We start from the raw sequence: 19,058 nt of genomic DNA, 5'->3' as shown, positions 1-19,058 counted from the left end.
ATAATATTTTGGTCAGCAGGTGCCCAAATTTATATCTAATGTAAGAATATTTCCCCAAATATTAGGGAATTTCTCTAAGATCAGCTTGAGGAAAAGCCAACTAGACAAAGCCAAAACTCCCAAGGGGTCATATTTAACAAATTAGGGAGGAGGTGATTAAAATGGAGCTGCTAATTGTCTACTATGCTCTCAGCAGTGGGAGACAAAATTACACCTCATGTTACTGTCAGTTATGCAGTCCTCATTTGTCTGTATTTATCTTTCCCTTTAGGACACTGAAAAGCACACAGAGGCATAGTCTCAACCCAAGTTAGACGTTCCTCTGAGGCCACAGGTTTATAGGATGTTTAGAGACAGAATTACCTTGTGTTTAGACTTGCTGTTAATGTGTACATTCTGGAGCAAAAAAAATATGCTTGTTCAAGATGACATTTCCCATCTGGACAGGACAGGTGTTACCCTATGGCAAGACTGAAGGGGCTAGTAAGGGACCAATTGCACGCAGGATCAGAACAAGTACCAAGTTTGGGGGCTGGTAGAAGAGGAGGCTTAAAATGGTGGTGAGGCAATATTAGAAGTTGAGCTTGGGGTAACAAGGAATGTGTTTTTGTTGTTGCTTTATTTTGGTTTTGGTATTATTTAATTCATTGCAAGAATATCATGCAATGATGGGAATTATCACCCCAGGGACTACCTATTCTGAGTTTGGGGAGTCATTCAAGTGAGCCAGAGAAAGTAAGTACTGCAAAAATAACTAGGCATAAATCCTTAGTCTGAAAATATATCTATATTAGAGATGAAACCTAAATTTATTTATGGATAGACTTCAGCTACGCCACCATAGCGGAGACTGCCAGACATTCACAGCATCATCTCTCCTCTTATTCCTTGAAGTGCTCTGGGTGCTGACTGGCAGGAGGAATGGCTGCCTATGTGCATCTGGATTTCTCCGTTCTCTTCTGAGGACAGATATGGCCATTTCATGTCTACTAAAGGAAGAAGCTAGTGACCTCTGAGTACTTCACAACGCTTTGCCTGGATGCTTCCAACTCCATTTCAAGCTGGGCCTGGGCAATGACAGAACAACCCAGGAAACCATGGGTCTGGGCAGCAGAGCAACCACGCTGGGTGTGAGCTTCCATCCACATGTGCTTCTACACGTCAAGTTTCTTCAATGTATAGCATCCGGGCCTGTGCTCTACGAAGATAGTCACCTATCATCTGTGAAGCTTGCAGTGAGTTATTTAATCCCTCTCAATCTATTTTCTCATCTATAAAAATCACAACACCTATTTTGTTATATAGTAAAAAAAATAAGTAGAATTTAAATTATTAAATCCTGTAACACACAGTGTTCAGTTGATGGTGGAAGATGCCAGCAAAGATGAAGGTTCCAAGAAGCTCCTTTTGAGGATATGGTAGTTCTTACTATGACATCCTACAGGGATAAAGGTGCATCTGCTTTGGGGGTATTTCTATGGATAACAATGCATATAGGAAAAATTGAGATTATCTTATATTTTGGCCCAAGAATAGAATTTAGATTAAACAGTTGTTTCATTATAGTTTATCCAACTTTGCCTCATCTTTAAGTGGTTACTTAATATGGATATATATTACTAAAAGTTATAAAAACACTAGTTATTGCTTGTGCTTTGTTGACTAGATTAAGTCCTGTGTTTATACAATAAAGCTGGGAGAACAGCACATTCCTCCATACTGCCAGATCATCCCACCACAAAGCTAGGAAAGAGGTACAAATAAACTGAGATCATCTGCAAGGGGCAAAGGCTTGATGCACAGTGTTCTCTAAGCAAGAGTAGCTAAGATCTGCCTTATCAGGCACACATTTCCCCCTTTGGATCATGCCTTTACATATGTAGAACATTTTTATCTTTTATGATGAAACAGTTACACTTTGCTCTTAGGATTTTTTGTGACCTTAATATTGTAAAACTGTAGTTGAGATTCTCAACATCAAGATAAAATGGACTGTTCTGGGACTTACCCCAGGGCTCTCAGATGGGTTTTACATGTCACATGTTGCATAACAACCACAAGATCACAAAACCCTGCTGAGGCCAGCATCTCTGAAATGGGAGCACAGATCACGTCGCCAGGCTTAACTGCTTCCATCTACCCTGATAATGTCCCGCTGCTTACCATGAGAAGTGAATCACCATAGCAATGGAAAACCTAATCTGATGACAATGATAAAATGCCGTGTCGCCTATGTATGCTTTTACAACCGTATATCCCGTTACAAACAGCTGGGTTCATGCTTTACAGCCCACTTTGTGAAGGTAGCATATAGTCAATATCCATCCAGCAATCCAGACTGCTCTGCCTCTTCTAAACCATACACCTGTGTCTATAATGGGTGCTGTACCATCACACAGAACTTCTATCTTAGGAGTCCAGACCAAAACTTAAGAATTACATACACACAGAAGCAACTGCAGTATCTACAAACATCAATCCACAAATAAAAAAAAAAAATGCCCCTGGGAGGTTGGTTTCAAAGACTCAATGCTTTAGAGCAATAGCAAAAACCTCTCAGTGGGGAGGCAGCACACCACTCAGGGTCTTTATTGTTCCACTTCCCTGAATTGTTACTTACAGGTTCCCGGCCATCCATGGCTTCCATCCAGAGCCTACGGTCCTCTTCCGACAACGCCTGCATGGTGATAACCCCTGGCCTACAGAGAAAGGAAAGACATAGACATGACCCCAGTGCCACACAAGACACACTAGCAAAAGGGAACATTGGAGAAAAACCTGCTTATCAGAGCGAGAGGCTGAGGCCAACTGCACTAGGAGAGGCACAGCCAGCTCCACACGTCCTTTGCAGTATGCCCGTCTCTCTCGGAGGGACAGGAGAGAGAGGCAGAGGACATAAATTATTAACTCTCTGGTCCCGTTAGAGCTGCTTTGCTCCTTGGTCTGTAACCCATTTTCTTAACAGGGAGTTTTACTTAAAGAGGAAATGCAGCAAGTATTTCCTAAAGTGAACTGAGTTAACTCTGGATAAAAAGAGACATATCCGTTTTGAATACTTCATATTCCTTGGTATCAAATCCAATGCTTCTAAACTGTCTTTGTCACCAAATTTTATGAAGTGACTTGGCTGGGCAATTACAATTAGATTGAATGTATGTAAGTTTTCATGACTGCACACATGCCAAGAGCTGAGTGCTGCACAGGTGTTCACTTTCCATGCTCTCATTGAAATCTACGTGCTCTCCACAATGAGCATAAGCCCTCAGGACAGTCCACACAGCATCAACCCCACCTGCTTTACAAATGGCACTTCTTCACAGACAGCCTGGGCAATGAAATGCCACACACTCCTGAAGGTATTGGTCCACCATACCCACAAAACTTTTCCCCTCCAAACACATGTGCATTCTGTTGAAACAATGTAATGTCTATCAAACTGATAAAGAACACAGAAATGCTCAAAACTCATACCACCAAAAGATCCCACCTCTAGTTAAGGAGTTTGGACAGCTGATGGCTCCTGGAAGGAGTCCCACCCATGCAGCCCACATGATGAGGCCCCTGTAGACTGCCTGTGTTCTAATGGTCAGTCCTACACCATGCACACAATGACAGTACCCAGTGGGATTAAAATGCATACAGTAACTTGTCAGAGAAAAGTAGTTGGGGGAGAGGGGCTATGAAAGGGCCCAGGGTAGGGGAAGGTACAAGGGTGAGTTTGATCAAAACACATTGTGTACATGTATAAATTCCTCAAACAATAAATTAAAAATATAGTTTAAGAATAGCTCTTTTAGACCCTCATCTTTAAAATTTGAGAAATCCTGAAAGACACAGAGAGATCAACTGATCAAGAACTAAGGTCCAATTGCCCTCTGTACCCACATGCATTCAGTGTGGTACTAAACCACCCGGTACAGTCATGCCGATCCCCATCATCTGTTCAATCAATAGGATGCACCTCCAGATGTTTAAACACACGGTTGTGTCTTTTCACCCACCATCCCTCAGTGCCGTCCACACTATACTCTGCAGAGCTGTAACAGTGGAAGTCCAAAGGTAGGGAATTCCAGGAGACCGAGGTGGGAGGAGCTGGGGGGAAAAAAGAGGAATAGGAGAGGAAATGTCCCCACAAGCAAAAAAGGCAGAGGCAGATAGGAAGGGTAGGAATATGAGGGTTAAAATAGGTGGGGGTTGAGGATTAAAGACACTAATTCCTGAGAATGAGGTGATTCCTTAAAGTCACACTAGGTACCAGCACTCTAAAAGAGGAGTGAGTAAAAGACAGACCTCTCCCCAAGCATCTGCTGGGCTTCTCCCTCCTTAGTCTCAGACCTTTTCTCTCCAGCAGCCCATTTGTGCCAGACTCCCCATGTAGCTGTGGCTCCACAGAACCTAGCCTGTGGCCTGGAGGCAGGGCAGCTTTGATGTTCCCTTTCCACCTTTCCCATCCAAGCACACCATGCTGTGAAACCTCTACCCTAGGAAGCTACAAAGTCCTCAAGGCCCTGGCTTTCCTCCTCTGGGGGCTGCTGTACTTGCTTTGTTTGTTTTGGTTTGTTTGCTGGTACTACCCGCTTAGTCCAGCAATCTATCTTTAAAAAGAAAATGTAGATCCCAGGCCAGGCCCATCCTACTGAAGCTGAACTTCCAGGCAGGGCCTGGGAAACCAAGAGTTAAAGCAACTCTCCTGATGATCTTGTATGTGGCTATGCCTAAGGCCCACACCCTTGTCCCTCCCCACCCTTGTCCTTCTGGGTCCCCCTGCCCTGTGGTACTAACACCCTCCTCTCTCCACTGGGAGTCAAGCAGCCAACACACCTCCAATGCCTTCCCTGCAAGGAAACAATTTACACCACAAGAGCGGCCCAAACACCAAGGGTGCAGAGGTACCGCAGATGTCACGTAAACTTCGTGGCCTATGGCGTGATATTTCCACCCAAAGCCACCAAGAGGAAGTTCAGAAAAGACTCCGAGGCTGTAAAGGGAGGGCCACTGGGCCTTTGTAACCAGGGAAGTCAACATGACTTGTTTTTACTTCAAAAACACAGATCAAAATACAAACTATTTTCCACATGTGGTCTTGCCACCTTTGCATAGAGGGCTACACCATGGGAGAGAGATGGTGAATAAAGAGGATATAACACATTTAGTTATAATTCGATTCCCCAAATTCAAACAATTTTCTCAGCTTCACGTATGTACATCCAGATAAAGAACTATACTTCTTAGGTAGAAATACTCATAATTTTCCTTTATTATATTAGAAATACTAATGTAAATTCTACATGTGACATTCGTAAGAAGCCAAGATAAAAGGGTCAGCTTTATTTTGAAATCAAATGATAACGTCTCATAGTTACTTTCTCAAGTCCCTTAGATTAGTAACCTATCTCCAAACAAAATAAAACAAGAAAAACCTTCCATCACGTGACACTTTCCTATCAGTAAACTTTCAAACTTTGCAACTCTTTCAACCTCTGACAACATGTCTAACTAGTTCGTGCTTGGGATGTGCGTCAGTTTTTCACAGCAAAAATGAGGGAGTGAGGGAGAAGAGAGGGGGGACATGAAGGGAAAAGTATGACAGAAAACCTTGACAGAGAAATGAGGTATAGGACTGAGCTCTTCCTGGTTCTATACTACACCGTGATCCAGAAGAACTGGGCCATAAGAACAACAGTTTAGCCCAGCCTGGTGTTGTTGCCTGCTGTGCTAAGCACTCGTAATTTGTCTATACCTCATGCCTAGGCAAGAGGTAAGTACATTCTCATCACTCCCATTGAAAAGACACGAAAACCAAGACTGAGAACTAAGAATTGTGTCCCTGAGGGCAGCCAGCAAGTTACAGGGCTAGTCCATGACCACAGTCCAACTCCTAACCCTGATAAGTGATGCCAGCCAAACGTGGAGGCACCAGAGCCCCCGGGGAACCTGTGTGTACTACCAATCCCTCCGGCATCCAAACTGACCAAGAATCCCCGCAGCTCCATAAAGAGCTCCTGCCTGGAATCAGATGTGACAGAATGATAAATGGCTCTGCAAACCCGAAATGCTTCATATTCTTCTTCCCACAAGCATCTGCCAAGGCTCTCCCTCAGAAGGCAGTCACACACGTGATTGGCATGACTTCCACAGCAGCAGTCCTTCACGTCGCTTCCCCTCGAGACAGTCAAGTGAAGGAAAGGCAATGATTTTTTTTAAAATACAGAAAAAAAACAGGTGCTGTTAGCAAAAAGTTTCTGCTGTGAGATTGTGGCCCCTAAAATTTTCAGGGAAGCTACACGCATGAAGTCTCACCAGCATGGCCACCTAAACAAGCCCTGAACAAGGACAGCACCAACAAACACGTCAACACTAAAGGGGTAAATCGTGCAGGGCCCCAATCATATGCACACAAGTAACATTTTATGGACTGAGCAGATTGTATTTATATATTTAAGAAATATATGTGTCTGTGTGTGTGTGTAACAACTACAGAAAAAGAGGTCATGAAATGGGGGAGGGGGTACATGAAAGGGGCTGGAGGGAGGAAAAGGAAAGGAGAAAATGATGTAATGATATAATTTCAAACCATGTTTAAAGGAGCCATCATAAAGAAAATGAGTACTGTTAAGTTAGACCTCACCAAAATAAAGAAGAGACAACTAAGAAAAGCCACTATTACAAGAATGAAAAGGCAGAAGCCAAGAGTACAGCTGAGTTGGGAGGGTGCCTAGATGTATGAGGTTCTGAGCTGCATAAATCAGACACAATGGAGCACACACGGGGGACAGAGAGGCAGAAGAACCAGTTCAAAGTCACCTTCAGTGACTTCAAGGCCAGCCTGTGCTATGTGAGTCCCTGTTTCAAAAAAAAAAAAAAATCACAAATCAAAAACTTGAGAATGAAAGTTAAAGAAATATTTTAATATATATTTCCAACAAGACTCATATTCCAGATATGTGAAGAATACTGACAAACAGGGATAAACTTAACAACAAAAATCTTAATAGTCACGTCTTAAAAATTGTATATCTAAAGGCTGGAGAGTTGGCTCAGCAGTTAAGGGAGTGTGCTGTTCTTCAGACGACTTCAGCTTGGTTCATAGCACCTGTGTCAGGCAGCTCTCGACTGTCTTTAACTCCAGCTCCACAGGATCCAATGCTCTCTTCTGGCCTCCATACTTACATACGCATGGCATACATGCACACACACACATATGCACAGAGAGAGAGAAAGAGAGAGCGAGAGAGAAAGGGAGAAGGGAGATCCAAATGGCCAAAGCCCTTACAAAGTAGACGTCAAATGACTCAATGACTCCTCATTGAGGAAATGTAATTTAAAAACAGAATTAGCTACATCCAGCACCTCCTGAATGATGAACATTTTATTCATAATTAACCAAAACAACACAAATAAAAATGTCTACTACAAATTGTTGTCTATCTAAATGCCGGGACACCACATGACAACAACTGAAAACAGCAACTAACGCTGCACAGAGTGGCAGGTAGGGATGTCACAGAGTGACGGCGAGGAAAGGCCTACAGACCACATGACTACACCTGCACTGAAAAACTTACACACATCAGAAACGTGATTTCGCCTCCAAGAAGGAGTTATGGCCGTAACTGGGGAAGGGTGCGAGCGAATCTTCAAGGACAGAAACGTTCATCTTGATCTGGGTCTTTGTATGTGTGTGAGAGAGCATAATGTGTATAAAAAGTCTTCAAAACAAAAACTTGAGATATGAACACTTTGCAGTGATGCAATTAAGAACTTGTTTTAAATGCCCAAGAGGTACAACCTCTTGACAACACCTAAGCCTCCCTACTATTCCAGATGTGTGACTCTGGAGGACCAGCAACTGTCCTCTTCTCTGCTGCATGTGTGACCTGCACTTTCAAGAAGGCAAAGCAGAGAAGTTCGATTGCTTTTCCTTGGGGTTGGCAAGGGTTACACCTCTGGCCACGTTACAAACTTGAAGCAAGAAGTGCATCACACGTTTCCAAAAACGTAGTTATTACCACGAGGGGAAATTAGGGAGGATAGGTAGTGTGGGGTACAACAAAGCACTGTCTGGAGAAGCAGGAGAATAGTTTAAAGGGAAGAAGCAATGTGTTGGTGCTCCAGCCTACCTAACCGCCAATACCTTCATGCCAAAATCACACCTCTACCACAACCATCAGGATGAAGGAAAACACCAGCTCTGACATCATGGCTATTTCCTTTTTCCTCCCCAGTAAAAGCTTCAAAGTGGACTGCTGCTCCCTTTTTAAACTAATGTCTGGTTACTGATAAGGACAGAGAAAGGAAGTCTCCCAGCAAATACTAGAAACTCCAGGCACCAGATGTCAGAGGGTGCAAACAATCTTTAAAAAGTTTAAAAATCTTTTCTAGAACCCGGCGCTAAAATTCTCCTCCAAAGTCAGCATTCTTCACTGTGAGTATGTCGCGAGTGCTACAGTATAGCAGCCTGAGAAGCACGAACAAGGATCTGCAGTTTTTCTCGACACTCACACCACGAGAAAGATGCGTGAACAGAAATGAGCAGCAAGAGAAAAAAAAATTGTGGGGAAGAAAAAGAGGGGACAGGAGGTAGGAGGTGAGAGCGGCCTGTACAGAGCATGAATGTGTGAAATCCCTAAAAGTGACCAATAATAATAACACAAAAATAGTCCTCGCTTATCTCAAGGAAAGCTGCTGCCAATCCCTACACCTCTTCCAATGCTGGCTCCAGAAAACAGTGCACAGAAAGCAACACACCTTTCTGCAGTTGTTCTGGTTAGGTTTCTACTGATGAGATGAAGAACAGGACCAAAAGAAGCTTAGGGAAGAAAGGGCTCATTTTGCTTTTAGGGTCACACTCCACCATCAGGGGAAGTCAAGAGTGGAACTCAAGGCAGGAACCTGGTGACAGGAACTGAAACAGAGACTGTGAAGGAAAGACGCCTATTGACTTGCTCCTACTGGCTTGCTCAGCTTACTCTTGTGCACCATCCAGGACCAGAAGTGGCACCATACACAGTGATCTGGGCCCTCCCATATCTACCACTGATCAGGAAAATGCCCTATAGACTTGCCTATAGGCTATTCTGATGGACACATTTTCTCAACTGAGGTGCCTCTCCCCAGATAACTCAAGCCAGTGTCAAGCTGACAAAAAACAAACAAACAAGCAAACAAGCAAACAAATAACCCACCTCACTAATCAAGAAAACATCATACTCAGAAAGCTGGGACCACAGTCCTCTACTCAGCCGAGAAAAATCAAAAGGACAACCAGGGCTGAATCTGGGGTTCCTCGACAGCTTTCTAGTTCTAATCTTATTCATGAATCAGAGTCAACAATAGTGATCTCAGTGGTTTGGCAATTTACCCACTTCCTACTGGACAAGGAAATGCTAGGACTGACTCCACCCCACTGAAACAAACACAATCAGAATCTCACAGTACCAGCCTCTCTAAATCAACCTCCAAAGAGCTAGGCCTTACTCATTCATAAGACAAAATCTCCACCCGACAATAGATCACTCCTGACTCCCACCCACACCACTGTACATTTAAGGGTCAAGTTAACCGTGAAAGGACCACAGTACCCACAGAAGCCTGTGTATGAAATGTGTCCCACTACGCTCTTGGGAGATGGGAAAGTGAAGGCTTGGGGAATGGGCTTTCTATTCCTGGGTAAAAAGGGTTTGTCAGATGCCAGAAAGAGGAAGCACTGCTGGGAAAACTGTTTCTTGATACTCCCTGGACAATGAGAAGGGCTCAGTGTTCGTACAGATATGGCCAAAGCCATGAAGAACAACCTTAGGGAATAGCATCCAACCCATGTCTGCTTATAGAAAGCAGGGACGTAGAGGGCTGGAGAGATGGCTCAACGGTTAAGAACATTGGCTGCTCTTCCAGAGAACTGAAGTTCAATTCCCAGAAACCAAATGGTGGCCTACAACCATTCGTAATGAAATCTCGTGCCCTCTTCTGGCATGCAGGCACACATACAGGCAGAACACTATGGAAGGAAGGAAAGAAGGAAGGAAGGAAGGAAGGAAGGAAGGAAGGAAGGAAGGAAGGGAGAGGCAGTGGTGGCACACGCCTTTAATCCCAGCACTTGGGAGGCAGAGGCAGGGCAGATCTCTGTGAGTTCGAGGCCAGCCTGATTTATAGAGCCAGTTCAGGATAGCCAGGGCTGTTACACAGAGAAATGCTGTTTCAAAAAACAAGAAAGAAAGAAAGAGAGAGAGAGAGAGAGAGAGAGAGAGAGAGAAGGGGGAGGGAGGAAGGGAGGGAGGGAGGGCAAGCAGGTAAGTTATCAAGAGAAGGAAACTAGGCAAGAAGCTCTATTGCCTAAGGAATATATACTTGGGCTCCTTATTGCCTCTGCATTTTTATTTATGAATGGAGGCCCAGGCATATAAAGAAAGAGCAGTGCAAACCCAGGGCCCAGGCAGCTGCCAACCATCAGGTATTATTATGGTGGCCTGGAAGCTCAGATGAGGGGAACCAGATGTCATAAACTGGTGGCTCCCACATATAGCTAAGATATATTGCTTATTACACGCCAAACACTGTGCTCAGGACTTCATTTCAATTATCATGTATTTCTCACAAAAACATATGAATTGAATGCTACTATGGGTCCCCCTTTAATTTCTTCAGTTGTTTATTTGCTTGGGTTTTTTTTTTTTAATTTGCTTATTTGTCTGGGGATTAAACTCAGGGCCTCATGCATGTTAGGCAAACATTCTACCACGGGGCTACATCTCCTGTCCTTTGGGACTTTCCAAAAGTGAAAAATGCCACATTACTATTAAGAGCTAAACCTGCTACCGCATCCAGGTAGGCCAGAGACTAAAACAAGGCCTACACTTGCACCATAAAGCTGCAGTGACCTTACCTGGAAGGAGCATATGTGCCCTAGAGTCTGAGGAGACTATCAACTTGGAGAGAGGAAGGGAGTACGCCTCCCTCCAAACACACCCTCAGATGTCCTAAGCAGCTTCGAATCAATTATTCAGAAAGAATCTGATTCTAATGAATGGAAGAATCATTATCAACTGAAGCCTACAGCACCAACCTCTTGGGAGGGAGGTCTCAGAATAAGTAGGACCCTGACAATAATGACAGCCTAAAGAGTAAATACTGACAACCCCAGCAGGTCATTTCATGCAGTTCTTTAAAGAGAGAATAAGTTCATAAAACACCAGACAAATTTCTAGCCTACTACACTGTATGGCCCAGGAATGTAACTGATAGTGACTTCTAAGTATGCACCATGTGCCAGCCACAGCAACGAGCACCAGGAGAAAACACTACTAATGGATGGGATGGGTGCAGCACAGGGACGATCCAACCCCCTGCTACTGCTACTGCCTCCAAACTAAGAAAATCTCTCCTTGGGTTCAGATGCCTGCTGCCCACACACATGCCGATTGTACTCTTCCAGCTCCTGATAAACAGAACAAGTGGAATTTACTGGTTCAACTGTTCTCTTTGGGGGGGGGGGGGGGGGATTTATGTAATAGCAAAATTTTTGGTGTTGAGTTGTTTTAAATCCTATGTTCAGAAACTGGCAGATAAATAAATGAGTGCACTCACCCACAAAGCAACGAATTTCACCACACTGATTAGAGAACAGAAATAAGGTTATGTAGGTCACCCTCCTAAATACTCCACTAACCACCAAAGCCCACTCCTACTTAAAACAGGTTCAAATAGCCAACACTCTCGCTTAATCAGAAGCCAAAGGAACACCCCTAAAACTTCAGTAAACTCTGAATTAGTGAATTGAAGAGTTCAAGAACTTCTCCAGCACCTTACTATCCCTGAGAGCCAGGAAGCAATTCAGAAAGAGTGGCACCCCTCCCCCATGCCTCTCCCCACCCCCAGCCATGCAATCAGAGCAGCGTAACACCCCCTGAGGAAGGAAGAGCCATTTCCTGCCTGAAAGGTCAATGGCATTGAGACCAGCGCTCCAACCGAAGGGGCAGGAAGGCAAAGTCAAATAGCTTTTCAAACAAGCAGTGAGGTAGGGAGGGGCGGGAAGCGTGAGACCAGGAAAGCAGTTCATCTGCAGGGTGAGATAAAGAATGCAACCAGAAGGAGAGCACAGGCTGGACAGAAGGACAAGTCTGCTGCCCATGCAGGCATCATCCCGAAGCAAAGAGCCTGGCACCTCAGCTCAGCAGCTGAGCCGCAATGTTTAAAGAGGCCTGACTAACTGGGCAGGCTTGCTGTTGCCAGAAAAGGAGGTATGAGCGATCCGTGAAAGGGTGAAAGGAAGGAACTTCTAGAGGAAGGATGAGTCACTGAGAACACTCTTTGCCTGGAGTCGTAATACTCAAACACATGGTAGCTTCTACAGAAACCACACACCCAGCTGACTTTGAATTATCAATGTCTCAGTGACAACCACCGTTCAACTGAACCTGAGCACAACCAACGCACATACAAAACTGCCACCTAGAGGCTGAACGGTCAAATAGTCTGTTATGTAAGATCCTCTTCGGGAAAACACACCATCTCAAGAGTCACACAATTCCACAAAGACACACGAATCAAGCCATTCCCATGCTCCTACCAAGCTAGAACATAAATTGTCTGCATTTAAAGTTAGTATGGTTTCCTGGGGAGATCATAAACTGAATGTGGACATAAAACCTTCTCTTTTGTGGGAATCAAGCTATGAAGCACAGCACGGTGTACAGAATCTCCCCCTAGTGGGCCTTCTTCTCAAGGACCCTTCCTGTGCCTGTATTCACGCTCCTCTCACGTTGCAGATAAATCAGCAACGCGATGAGACAAGAAGCAGGCTTACAGCAAGGCAGGCGGGAGAGCTTTCACCAAAGATAAGGTTTAGTATAAGGAAAATTAAGCCCCAGAGTTTGGAGTGCAGAAAAACAACAGTGTCAGACACGGGACTCCATCAAAGAGGCATACTGCTTTATGCCATCCTCAGAACCTCCCTGGCTGTCACTCATGCCCATCTTCCTACTACCAGTCGCATGGCCAGTGAGGGTCAGGTCAAACATAGGGCTCTTTCTGTCTTTTATCTAACCTATAATTTGCAGCCTTCTATGAAAACACAACTTAGCAAGATGGTTGATGACTGACTGGAAGGTACCAATGTTGTTTCGGAGATCTTCCATAAATATCTGGGCTCTGCTATTCTAGCTTCACCTCCGTGCCACACCCCGACACAAGAGCAAATAATGTGCGTCCTAGCTGGAGCTTTAATTTACAGCTAACTAATATTCTCCATTTCCAGCACCACGGTCTCAAAGTAAAAAGAGGGAAATCATATACACATAATTATAGTGTATATATAGTCTCTGTTAAAGACTACGAAAAAAAATATGGTTTTCTGTCTCTGGAAGTAAATCATCCGAGATAAACTCAATTAAACAGAAGTATCCAGAACATTCCAGACTGAACAGCTAATACAGGATGGCTGTGGGGAAGAAGTGGGCAGCATTGCCAGGGGGTGTGTGAGAGCTGAGAATGGCTCTGAAGGGAAGGGAACTCACAACTGTTCAAGCAGCACTTACAAAACTTCCAAACGCATTAAAAGAAAATCACAAGAGGCCTCCATGGAAGAAAAACCAATCGATCTCTAAAGCTTCCTACATGTCTGTCAGAAGAGTCTAAGCGGGGCCTGTGGAACAGGCCTGCGACCTCACATTCTCAGGGGGCTGAGACAGGAGACGGTGAGCTGGAGGCTGAACCAGTCTCCGTTCCAGCAATAGTCCCAAGTCCCCCACCCCCCAGCATCTCTAGGAAGCTGTCCTTATTGCACTTCTCCGTTTGTCAGTGCTGGGGATGGGCATGGAACAGAGTTTCTGTCGGCGTCAGATCATCTTCAGAAAAAAATAAAGCATTCTAATGGTTTCCTCTCGCCGAATATAAACATTGCCCCCACACACAACGCTGATTCGCTGAATCAGAGGCCTTTAGTTTCTATTTCTATTATTTTCCATATGGTCTACTGGCCCCTCATGGAAAACATTAGGGAAAAAATAATCTATGTGTCATATCTGTGAGGAATTTCTTTAAAACAAACCAATCCAGGGATGCTGGCAACTGACTACCACTATGGTGGGAGTCTTCAGCTTAAACAAATATTTTCCCTACATCTGCCCACTAATTTTCATAAGACAATGCACGACGGAGTTAATTATTCAAGTGACTAGACGCAGACACTGGTTAGTATCAACGATCCACATATGACCACCATGAAAGGCTCCTTTCCCATGATGTCCATTTTTAACCCAAGAAGCTTACACTGAAATCTCACAGAAAAAGTTGATCTGCTTCAAATAAAAAAAAAAAGTTAAATCTAGTCAATTACAAATATAAAATACAAACTTTCAAAAGGCTGAGTCTGTAGCACGATGATAGAAAAACCAAAAGAAAAAAAGATTTTTGTTTGTTTGTTTGTTTGTTTTTCTTTGTGTAGACTGGGCTGTAATCCAGGCTGGCCTCAAACTCATAAAGATCCGCCTACCTCTGCCTCCCAAGTCCTGGGATTAAAGGTGTGCACCACCACTGCCCAGCAGCTTTTGACTTTTTAAGCTATTAAAAACTGAAGCTATCGATAAAGACGGGATAGGGGAAAAAAGGAGCTGGAATGAGAAAAAGAGAGGGAAGGAGGAGGTGATCATTTAAACGTAACTGGATCATAGGGAATGGCATTATGATGAGGTGTGGCTTTGCTGGAAAAGGCGTGGCCTTGCTGTAGGAAGTGTGTCACTATGGGAGTGGGCCTTGAGGTCTCCTTCGCTCAAGCTTTGTTCAGTGTGAAGATGCTAAATTTTCAGTTCCTTCTTCAGCACCATGTCTACCTACACACCACCATGACCCACCAGGACAATAATGGACTAAACGTCTAAACTGTAGGCTAGCCCCAATTAAATGCTTTCCCTTAGAAGAGCTGCCATGGTCACAGCAATAGAAACCCTAAGACAGAGAACAGGGAAAGCAGAGAGTAGAAAAGGTGAGGTGATTGATGCAAATGGTCTGTTTTGTGAGGTGGAGTTCAGGGGGTGGACATTGACTGCCATTTAAAAGGCCTTGGTGGGATGGACTTCTGCCTTGCTGACAGGTCCTCCCTGTTCAATACCAGGCTAGTTCCATGGCACTGCTATAATGAAATGCCACAACATAGGAAGGCCGGTGTTGGCCATGTCGATTCCTGCTGAAGCCCACTGAATCTATTCCATGCCTCCTCTCTCTGGTGCATTGCCCATAGTCGAGTGTTCCTTGACTTGGAGACTATCACCCTGCTCTGTGAAATGCATGGGGCATTTCCCTACACGTGTGTCTGTTTCTGGATCTGGAGCCCCTGTTGACTAGGGTGCCAGCTACGGGGACTCAGGGCCAACTTCATTTCTTTTCCTGCTGTTCTGAGAAAATGCCCTGGACAGAAGCAACTTGGGGGAGGCTGAGAGAGTCATTTCAGCTCACAGCCCCAGGTTCCGTTCCACCTTTGTAGGGAAGTCCCAGCTTCAGCAGCTCTAGGCAAACTGGTCACATCGCATCCAGAGTGAAGCAGCAAAGAGCACTGAAAGCACACGTGCTTATGCTCAGCTCACTTTTTGGTTTTATTATACAGTCAAGGACCCGAGTCCACTTTGAGGCTGACTCTTGCCACATCAATTAACAGCATCAAGACAGTCCCCCGCAGACATGTTCATAAGCTACCCTAATCTAGATCATCCCTCACTGAAGCTTTCTCCCCAATGATTCTAGAATGTGTTGAGCTGACAATTTAACCATTAACACAAGGCCCACCCTAACAACCTCATTTTAACCCGAACCCCACTACTGAGACCCTAATACCACATATTACATGGTATATTTCACATCATTTTTTCCTAGTCTCGACAATACATCACACTTGGCTCTGGGTACATTAACAGCTGCTAGATAACTTTTTATGTAGCAGTGGCGGTTGTCTAATCTACCCATAACACACTCTAGGAGCATTCCAGTCCTTCTGTTGTTTCCTCTTTTGTATCCATTTCCTAGAAGCTAACTTGCCCTTTGGCCTCTACCTCTATGGCACAGCAAGTGAGACGAGGAATCTAGGGAGGCATCGTCTAGAAAAGCAGACTCTAGCAACAGCCCCTCCCTGCTGATGGGCACCGGTGAAAAGGACAGGGTGGGAGTCCTCCAGAGAAAGGATCTACACCACAGAGATCACTGGGCATCAGACACTTAGCACACAGAAACATTCTTACTTCAGGTCTCTGGCTGTCCAAATATACAGAAAGGAGCTCAGACTGAACTATAGGAGGATTTCTGGTGCTTAGATAAAAGCCAGCATTCCTCAGGAACTTGTAAAACTGGTTCCCTCTGCCAAAAGGCATTGTTTCCTCTTACCTCTGGCAGAAAGGACAAATGGCTACCTGTGGTTGTGATCAAAGCCCATGCCAACCCCAGGCTCCCTTAGAATGTGCACCTGTTACACATTCTGAAGTCTCTACCAGCTTATTCACCCTCCTTATAGCACTATTCTCCGGAGTCTCGGTCTTACTCTTTCTCGCTCTGTCTCTGGATCTCTGACTATCTCTTACTATTTCCTTGCTCGCTCTATGCCTTATTCTCTGTCTTGCTACTTCACCATCTCCACCATTTTCTCCACTTCCCTAGCCCTGGCCATGCCCAGTCTGCTGACCAGACTCAGTCCACTTCTCTCTGCTCTCGACTCTTCCAGATGCCTCTGGCCATCCTCCCTCTCATTTCTACAATAAAAATCGTCCTTAATAATGGAGCAGTCATGTGGACAGTTCTTTACTCTCCCTCACACACACTCACATCTCACTTTGTACATATGTGAGCAATCTACAAGCAACTGATGTCAAACAAGAGGGGCAAAAGAAGCTATGGTGTATAGCACCTAATCCATAAGGTCCACGGGGAGCACTGGAAGGCTTCCTGTTCCTACCAATCCACACTGCTCCTCAGGGGAGAGGCAACGGTCTCATTTTGAACCCTTCCCAACACCATCTGCATCAAGCCTCTGAGGAATCAGACAGGTTCCCAGGAGATATGGACTCTTTAGGTCTACTCTGTATGCTAAGTATGAAATATTTACTCTTGGCTTACAATTTTTGCCCGCAGAGCCCCCTTCCTCCTTTTTCTGTTTCTGAGACAGAGTTTTAATAATAACCAAGGCTGGTCTTGAGTTCTGTGCTTGGGTAATCCTCCAGCATCATCTTCTGAAGAGGCGGTATTATAGGTGGGCACCCCCGCGCCTGGCTTGCAAAGGTTTTATGAGTGTGATAAAGGTGGGAAGGCTCGAAGATGTGTTATCAAGAGTTGACACAAGATGGTGGTGCCACAGAGAGCTTTAACTGTTCCCAGGAAGTCCTCTGAAGACATGGAAAACACTTTAGCTCCTGGAAGCATCATGGACCTTTGTGAAATGCTGTGGCTTTTTAAAAAAGAAGGAAATTACCAGGTATTGCCTGGGTATGGCAGAGAGGTTTAAAGACCCTAGTGCTAACACTGCTGATTTGACACAGGCAGCTCAGATAAGAGCCCCACATGGATTTCACTGAAAGAACCCACTGCCAAGGAAAGTGCCTTAAAGAACTGTAATTCTGTTAAATAAGCCAACTACCATAGTCTCACCTCAGTGAGAGACATTTAGATTTCAAGGAAAACAGCACAAGTTATCTATCCACCCGTCCATCTGTCAGTCTGTCTACTTATCTTTCATTTTTCTATCCATTCATCTATCTTTGTGTTCATCTATCTTTCTTTTTTCTATACATCTATTTACCTACCTAGCTATCTACTTATTTATCTTGCTTCTTTCTTTCTATCCATCTATCTTTCTACTTACTTTTCTTCTTTGTAACCATCTATCATTTTATCCATCTATCTTTTTCTGTCTTTCTTTCTTCTTTCTATCCAACTATCTATCCATCCATCCATCCATCTATATATCTATCTATCTATCTATCTATCGACTTAATTAAGCAAGTGACTTGTCTTTCCTGTGTGTACATCAAATAATTACAAGCCTTAAAAATTATCTGAGTAAAATTCTTTCCACCCCAATTCTTATTTAATCATTGTGGTAATTTTGAAGGAAAAATCCACCATGTACCAGCTACAATGAGGTTGAAGAGACTATCTTCTTTAAATATCTACCGTACCCCCTAGAGACATAGCACACATTCCTGAGCATGGGAGCACTAGCATTAAAGTAAAACCAAACAAACCTAGTGATTCAGTCCTGAGCTAAACAATGGGAGGCTGAACTGACCTTCCGCAATGACCTAGCATCCGGTTCAAACTGGACACAGAAGAATGGGATGGGGGACAGGGATAGAAACCCTGTAACTGAAGGGAAAGGAAAGAAATCCAAATATAGCAAGGATTTGTTCCTGAGAAGAATGCCTCAGCCTCACCTGTCTACTGCTTCCACGTCAAAGCAAAATCTCTTCTCAATGGAGTCTGTCTTCCGCCGAGTGCAGGATTTGAGGGTGATGGACTCATCTTCTCCCTAGGGAGAAGACATAGGTTGTCAGGTCAGGCCAGCCTCCTGCTTCCCTCTAGGACAAACACAGCACATGAACAGGACCTCACTTCAGCTTCTCAAATCTGTGTGTTCACAACCTGCTGAGACGAAGACTGACCACATTGCTTCTCAAGCAAGAATCTTCTACAGCTAAGATGTGGACAACCTAATACATAGTTACTTCAGGTAGAGCATGACCAGGGTTCAAGACAATAGCTCCCTCCTAACTGAGCATCTATGATCTTTTGTTAGTTATCACTACTTCAAGAACATCTTTTTGGAACAGGACAAAGATCCCTAAGCTGTGCTCACAAGGTACTATGTGCCTCTCCATCCCCACAGTACCAGTCAAAGCAGAAACTATCAAACTATCTGATAAAGAAGATGAGGAATAAAATGATGCCTTCCCATCAAATCTCATGGGAAGTTTACCAGACTGTAAGCACCCTAAGGACAGAGACTGGTGGTCTTTGCTTACTACTCTTCTATCTCCTGAGCCCCTAGGTCCTGAATAGAAGCAGTATTCAACATATAACAGTTATAT

General features: G+C 44.3%; 1 protein-coding gene across 1 annotated transcript in view; it reads right to left on the bottom strand.

Moving 5' to 3' along the window:
- Positions 1-2,620: 2,620 nt before the first annotated feature.
- Positions 2,621-19,058, bottom strand: part of LOC121445596 (rho GTPase-activating protein 26-like) — a gene marked incomplete at its 3' end in the record, with an annotated part of 152,582 nt that continues 136,144 nt past the window's right edge. The window contains exons 10-11 of the mRNA XM_041647741.1: positions 18,405-18,499; positions 2,621-2,699 (exon numbers count right to left, since the gene is read on the bottom strand). Of these exons, the coding sequence (XP_041503675.1) occupies positions 2,621-2,699; positions 18,405-18,499 (174 nt within the window). The remainder of the gene's footprint in view (positions 2,700-18,404; positions 18,500-19,058) is intronic.

Source organism: Microtus oregoni, unplaced genomic scaffold (genome assembly GCF_018167655.1).
Source record: "Microtus oregoni isolate MIOR12 unplaced genomic scaffold, Mior012 000220F_ref0000125, whole genome shotgun sequence".
NCBI classification, from domain to species: Eukaryota; Metazoa; Chordata; class Mammalia; order Rodentia; family Cricetidae; genus Microtus; species Microtus oregoni.
This window is presented reverse-complemented; position numbering and strand designations above follow the sequence as displayed.